At 38.3% G+C, this 7,830-nt stretch overlaps 1 protein-coding gene across 2 annotated transcripts in view; it reads left to right on the forward strand.

Moving 5' to 3' along the window:
- The window catches only part of KPNA3 (karyopherin subunit alpha 3), a 112,766-nt gene that overhangs the window by 34,620 nt on the left and 70,316 nt on the right, over window positions 1–7,830 (forward strand). The window contains exon 1 of one of the 2 annotated variants that reach the window (XM_017535888.2): window positions 1,674–1,757. The exons of the other annotated variant lie outside the window; for it this stretch is intronic. Coding sequence (XP_017391377.1) covers window positions 1,689–1,757 — 69 coding nt within the window. The 5' untranslated portion in view covers window positions 1,674–1,688. Of the gene's footprint in view, window positions 1–1,673; window positions 1,758–7,830 lie in introns of those variants that run through there. 2 annotated transcript variants of the gene reach the window in all.

Consider the following 7,830-nt stretch of genomic DNA (forward strand, 5'->3'; position numbering starts at 1 on the left):
TTTTTTGAGATAGGGTCTCGTTCTGTCATCCAGGCTAGGGTGCAGTGGTGTGATCACAGCTTACTACAGCCTCAACCTCCTGAGCTCAAGCAATCCTTCCATCTCAGCCTCCTGAGTAGCTGAGACTCCAGGTGCATGCCACCACCTCACCCAGCTATTTTTTTTATCTCTTTGTAGAAATGTCTCATTATGTTGCCCAGCCTGTTCTTGAACTTCTGGGCGGAAGCAGTCCTCCCACCTCAGCCTTCCAAAGTGCTGGGATTGCTGGTGCCTACCACCACACCCAGCTAATTTTTTGTATTTTTAGTAGAAATGGGGTTTTGCCAAGTTGGCCAGACTGGTCTCGAACTCTTGACCTCAGGTGATCTGCCTGCCTCAGCCTTCCAAAGTGCTGGGATTACAGGTGAGAGCCACCACGCCTGGCCAGTTTTTAGTCTGTTGCATTTTGAAGATAATCTGGTTTTCTCTGGCTCCTAAGTATTTTCCCCTTGGGAAGAGAAATCTTTTTATTCCCCCACTTGGAATTTGCTGGGTGTCTTGAATCTGTGGTTTATTGTTTTTTATCAGTTCTGGAAAATTGTTAGCTGTTATCTCTTCAACAGTTGCTTCTGCACAGAGGAACCCAAAGAAACACTGTTTTGTATTTTTTATTGTATCCTCTATGTTTCTTACCCTCTATTCTATATTTTTCATATTTGTTCCTCTTGTATTTCATAATTGACAGTTTCTTCTGACCTGTCTTAAAGTTTACAGAATCTCTTAAACTACTTTAAATTTGCTGTAAAACCCATCTGTTGAGTTCCTAATCTTGGTTATATGTCTATACTTAATAATTATTTTTTCATATCTCAAAGTTCTGTTTGGTTCTTTTTTTTCATTTTTCAGATCTGGTCATTTCTGATAATTTCTTCTGGCTTGCTGATATATTTTAGTTCCATTTTTTTGTTGTTGTTCTTGAAATACTTGCTGTAGTTGTTTTATGTTGTATAACCTAAGTGTTCATTTAGGTTTAACTCTTCAGCCTTGCATCAGGGCTCAGGACTTAATTTCTGTTCCTTGTGTGAAATAGGCAGCTACCCTCATAGTTTCCATTTCACTTATTTACCTTTTATGACTTCCCCCTCAGGTTCAACTTGACTGACCTCTCCTCCTCTTTACTACTTATATGACATCAGCAATGCATTAAAAAGTATTTTTTCTGTTAATAGCCAGGATCTAGCTATATAAAACAGGTGACCTCCCAAAGCATGAGGTCTTTCAGAAGACTGTTTTTGTCCTACTTTTTTTGTTATTAAGAATATGTATGTTATTTAAAATATAGGAATTCTTTTAAAAAACACAATACCATTATCACACTTGCTAATGTGATTGTGGGGAGAAAGGGCAGCAGTGCTGGTGCGAGTCCCGGAATCCAAAGACCATAGAACCTTGAGTCCTGACAGCAAGAATTACTCTTTCTTCCTCTTTTTGTTCCATCTGGGCCCCCAGCTTGTTGGATGCTGCCCACTCACATTGAGAGTGAATCTTCCCCAATCAGTTTACTATCTCAAATGCCAATCTCTTCGGGAAACACCTTCACAGGCACCTGGGGCAGCCCAGTCGTTCTAATCAAATGCATAATAACCTGGGTTTTCCTTTCAGCAGAAGAGGAACAAGCTCAGTGCCTTCTGAACTACTGAAAATAATTAATGCTTTTACCAGCTGTCTGGATATCCCTTAATCCAGTCAGGCTTACACCTGGGATCAACCATCACAAGGTCCATTCATTGCGATTGATTGATTGATAGGAGTTCAAAGTCTCCTTTTTAATCTATGGTCTTTTAATCTCATTTTGTCTTTTTCTATGCATTTTATTGTTGGAGAAACTAGGTTCATAGAAGTTCTGATAATCTGAGTTTTACTTTTCTTTTTGAGATGGGATGTCACTCCATCACCCAGGCTGGAGAGCAGTGGCATGATCTTGGCTCATTGCAACCTTTGCCTCCTGGACTCAAGCAGTCCTCCCGCCTCAGCCTCCTGGGTAGCTGGAATCACAGGCTCGTACCACCATTCCTGGCTGAGTTGTTTTTTGTTTTGTTTTTGTTTCTTGTACTTTTGGTAGAGATGGGATTTCACCATATTGCCCAGGCTGGTCTTGAACTTCTGAGCTCAGGCAGTCTGATTGAATTGCTGGGATTACAGGTATGGGAAAAGTGCTGGGATTGCAGGCATGAGCCACTGTGCCTGACTGGATTTTACATTGTATCGTGTCACTTGACAAGTGTATTGGCCCTCTCTATTTCCTGTAAATTCAAAGTTGAATCTGGAGGCTTTATCAGATTCAGATTATTTGGGGTAAGAGGGGAACAAGACTGCATCGTATGTGATGGTTTTCTCTTTCATCAGGAAGGCACATAGTGTCTGGTTGTCTCTTTCTGTTACGTTGGCAACCGCTGAGGAACATTGTCTAAGTCCGTTATTTACTAGGATTTGTAAAGTGGTAATAATCTAGCATTCCTTGTTTAACTAGACCAGGGTTCCCCAACCCTGGACCACTACCAGTCCGTGGCCCATCAGGAACCTAGGCTGCACAGTAGGAGGTAGGCAGCAGGCAAGCAAGTGAAGCTTCATCTGTATTTACAGCTGCTCCTCATTGCTTGCATTACCGCCTGAGCTCCCGCCTCCTTCAGATCAGCAGCTGCATTTGATTCTCAAAGGAGTGCAGACACTGCTGTGAACTGTGCATGCGAGTGGTCTAGGTTGCATGTTCCTTATGAGAATCTAATGCCTGATGGTCTGTCACCATCTCCCATCATCCCCAGATGGGACCGTCTAGTTACAGGAAAACAAGCTCAGGGCTCTCACTGATTCTGTATTAATGGTGAGTTGTGTAATATAATATGATAATGGAAATAAAATGCACAATAAATGTCATGGACTTGAATCATTCTGAAACCACCTCTTCTACTTCCTGGTCTATGGACAACTTGTCTTCTATGAAACCAATACCTGGTGCCAAAAAGTTTGGGAACCACTGAACTGGACTACATCTATTAAGAGAAACCTTCCCCTCATTTATTAATTGGTTAGATTACCCCATGATAAAATTTGTTTAGAAACGGCAAAATGAATGCTTGATTCTTTTACCTTATCAGTTTTCAAAATAATGAGGTAGTTCATTATCATCCTTCAATGATGACCATTTAGTTGTTTGGGTTATTTCCATTTCCTGGATTTATAGATTGAAATCTATGTGTGTTTGAATTCATTATCTTGCTGATAATTGACAATAATTGTACCATCTTTGAACATTTGGAGCCTCTTCATGTTAGCTCCTGAGTAGTTTTTACAAGATTCTAATAATCTTTGACAATTATTAAGATATTGCAGGCTTATCGTGTACCTTTTCTGCCCATTCTGTCAGAATCAACCAATTCTCTCTGTTTGCTCTTGGTGGTATTTTTGAGAGTATTGTCTGTGCATTGATTTGGTCATTGCTTCTAGGCCTTGGAGATATACATCTCCAAGTAGACCTCTTATAGTAGATAGATCTAGGATTAAAACAAAATTGTATGTGTGTATATATGTATTTATATGCATACTTATACATGCATACACACATATGATACATATATTGATATTCCAATTCAATTTCAGGACTATGGGGTTTTATTAAATGACTAAACAACTTCTGTCATACATCTCTCTTTTTCCCAGGCTGAACTTTCTGTTTTTTTTCTGACACCTGGAATGATAGAATTAGAATATGACAGTTTTACTCATTTGCTTTATTCTTAGAATAACAATATCAGCAGTAATAGGGTTACTGCACCCAGTAATAGGGTTACTGAGAACAGTTTAGAGTTTTCCTGGTAGTTCTCTTTAGGGTTGACCGGGGATGCAGGGTTAAATTGCTGTGTTGAAAAGTTACACGAGATAGCATGATTATGCTACCAACTGGATACACATTTAGGTTCATTTTTTATTTTTAGAGATTGCTTTTCTTGTTAAGTTTCATTTTGTCATATACATATGCAGTTTATTTTCATGGTTTTAAAGTCAAGTCCTAGTTTCCCTGTCATCACCTCTATATTTATGTGTAAAATAGTTATTGTATGTGATCTGTTTTATTTTTTTCTGTCAGTATACTTTTGGCCTTTAGGAATGTTTGTGGTTTTGATTTTTTTGTTTTCTTTAGTCCTCTCTTAGTTATATTCTATTGATTCCCCATTATGTACATTACTGAAATTAGTTCTGACCTTCTCTTCTCCCTCCCTCTCTGCATCTGATGTATATCCTTTAAACTTTTTATTAAAAATTGACCTTTATTTTGAGGTAATCGTAGATTCACATGTTTTTGTAAAATATAACACAGAGATACCCTGTTTATGCTTTCTCCAGTTTCCCTAATGGTAACATCTTGCAAGATGATAGTACAGTATTTATGCAGTTAAGATACAGAACATTTCTGTCACCACAAGGATCTCTCATGTTGCCCTTTTGTAGCCATACACACTCCTTTCCACCCCTACCCTTCCTCAACCCCTGGCAATCACTGATTTGTTTTCCATTTCTATAATCTTACTTCAAGAATCTTGTATAAATATAGAATCATTTTAGTATGTAACCTTTTGGGACTGGCTTTCTCTCAGCGTAATTCCCTGGATGTTCATCCAAGTTGTTGCTTTATCAGTAGTTTGTTCCTTTTAATTGCTATATGATGCTCCATGGTATGGACGTACCACAGTTTAACCTGTGAAGATTGTTTCCAGGTTGTAGCTATTAAGAATTAAGCTACTGTAAACATTTGTGTACAGGTATGTGTGTGTATGTGTGTGTGTACATAAGTTTTTATTTATCTGATACAAATATCCAGCAATGCAGTTGCTGGGTCCTGTGGTGGTTACATGTGTACTTTAAGAAATGGCCAAAGGCTCTATCATTTTACATTCGCACAAGCAATATATGAAAACTCTCCATACTATAAGCATTTGATATTATCACAATTTTTAATTTTAGATGTGTAGTAAGATCTCATGGTTGTTTTAATTTGTATTTCCCTAATGGCTAATAGCATTGAACATCTCTTCATGTGCTTATTTGCCATCTGTGTATCCTCTTTCAAGAAATATTTTCTCATTTCTTTTGCCCATTTTCTAGTTCTATTGGTTGGTTGTTTAACTGTTGAGCTTTGAGAGTTTTTTTGGTTTTTATGTTTGTTTGGTTTTGTTTTATTCTAGATGCTAGTCCTTTCTTGGATATGTGGTTTACAATTTTCTTTTTTTTTTAGTCTCTAACTTCTCTTTTTATCTTCTTTACATGGGTGTTCACAGAGCAAAATAGTTTTTTATTTTGATGAGGTCTAGTTTACCAACTATTTCTGTTATGGATCATGCTTTTAGGGTCAAGTTTAAGAACGCTTTGCCTAGCCCCAGATCCCAAAGAATTATCTCCTATGGTTTTTCCTAAAAGTTTATAGTTTCACACTTATTTTGAATTAAAATTCTTTTTAAGGCGTGAGGCTTAAGTCAGGGTTAATATTTTTGTCTGTCATTATCTATCCGGTCCAGCACTGTTTGCTGAGAAGTCCATTGACGTCCTCCATTTAATTGCTTTTGCACCTTTGGATATATTTGTGTAGGTCTATTTTGGGTTCTCTGTTCTGTTTCATTGATCAATGTGTATATCCTTCCACCCATATCACACAATGTTTATTACTGTAGCTATGTAATATATCTTGAAATTTGCTAGATTGATTCCTTCTACTTTATTTTTCAGTTTCAGAATTGTTTTAATTATTCTACTTACTTTGCCTTTCCATGTAAATTTTAGAATAATCCTTTCTGTGTCTGCAAAATATATTGCTGGGATTTTGATAGAAATTTCATTAAACCTGTATCAGTATGAGGAGAATCAACATCTTTACCAAGTTGAGTCTACCAGTCTATGGACACAATATGCCCCTCCATTTTTCTCTTTTTGAAACTAGAAACAGGGTCTTGCTCTGTCACTGAGGCTGGAGTGCCCTGGTGCAATCATAGTTCACTGCAGCCTTCAACCCCTGGGCACAAGCAGTCCTCCTGCCTCAGCCTCCCAAGTAACTAGGACTATACACACTTGCTGCCATACCTGACTAATTTTTAAATTTTCTGTAGAAGTGGAGTCTCGCTGTGTTGTCCAGGTTGGCCTTGACCTCCAGCCAGCTTGGAGGGCTCAAGCAGTCCTCCCTCCTCGGCCTTCCAAAGTGTTGGGATTACTTGAGCCATCGCCCAGTATTGTTTGTTTGTTTTGAGGCAGGGTCTATCTCTGTCGCCCTGGCTGAAGTGCAGTGGCACAATCTCAACTTACTTCAGCCTCCATCTCCCAAGCTCAAGAGATCCTCCCACCTCACCCTCCCCAATAGCTGGGACTACAGGTGCACACCACCATGCCCAGCTAAATTTTTTTGCACTTTTTGTAAAGATGAGGTTTCGCCATTTTGCCCAAGCTAGTCTCAAACTCCTGGGCTCAAGCAATCCATCTGCCTCGGCCTCCCGAAGTGCTGGGATTACAGGTGTGAGCCATCACACCCAGCCATTGTTTGTATTTTTAATTTCAGTGTCTGTGTGTTCATTGCTAGTATATAGAAATACAATTCATTTTTAGGTTGTATTCTGTGACCTTGTTGAACTCAATAGATCTGGAACATTTTTGGTGTATTCCGTGGAATTTTTAAATCACGTTTTCTGCAAATAAGAGATTTTTTTATTTCTTTCTTTTGTGTTTATATGCGTTTTACTTTATTTCCTCGCCTTATTTTACTGGCTAGAACTTACAGCACCATGTTGAATAATAGTGATGAGAACGGACACCATTTTCTTGTTCTCAATCTGGAAACAGATAGTATTCAGACTTTCACCACTAGAATGTAAACTCTACACTTGTTATTTTTCTGAGTGTTTTTCTTGTAAATGGATGTTGAATTTTGTCAAATCTTTTTCTGCATTGAGTAATATAATCATTGATTTGTCTTTGTTAGCCTATTAGTCTGGTTTATATTGATTTTCAAATACATAACCAGCCTTGCATCCCTAGAATGAAGCTTGCTAGTGTATTGAATTCTAGTTGGTAACATTTTGATAAGGATTTTTGCATCTGTGGTCATTAGGAATATTGGCCTGCAGTTTTCTTCTTCTTCCTTTTTTTTTTTTTAGTACTGTCTTGTCTGGTTTTCTTATCAGGTAATTTTGTAATTAGCTTCATAAAGTGAATTGAGAAGTATATCCCATCTGCTTTTTGGAGAGATTGTATAGAATTGGTGTTAGTTCGTTAGACATTTCGAAGAATTCCCTAGTTAAACCATCCAGTCCTTGAAGGGAAGTTTTAAAATTACAAATATAATCATCTTAATACTTGGAGTTATTCATGTTAAGTATTTCATATTGAGTGAGGTGTGGTAGTTCTTGCTTTTTGAGGCATTGGTCTATTTCATCTAAATTGTCAAATTTATGTGGGTGGAGTTGTTTGTAGTATTCCTTTGTTCTTTTGATGTCTGCAAAATTTGTAGTGGTAGTACATTTTTCATTTCTAATATACGTTTTAATTATTCAACTAAGACAGCGGAAGAGGTGATTTATTGTTTGGTTGTTACGCTCGGCCACAAGTAAACACAGAAATGGTCCAGAATGGGCCGGGCGCGGTGGCTCAAGCCTGTAATCCCAGCACTTTGGGAGGCCGAGGCGGGTGGATCACGAGGTCAACAGATCGAGACCATCCTGGTCAACATGGTGAAACCCCGTCTCTACTAAAAATACAAAAAATTAGCTGGGCATGGTGGTGCGTGCCTGTAATCCCAGCTACTCAGGAGGCTGA

The sequence above is a fragment of the Cebus imitator genome, unplaced genomic scaffold, assembly GCF_001604975.1.
Source record: "Cebus imitator isolate Cc_AM_T3 unplaced genomic scaffold, Cebus_imitator-1.0 Scaffold94, whole genome shotgun sequence".
In the NCBI taxonomy this organism is placed as follows: domain Eukaryota; kingdom Metazoa; phylum Chordata; class Mammalia; order Primates; family Cebidae; genus Cebus; species Cebus imitator.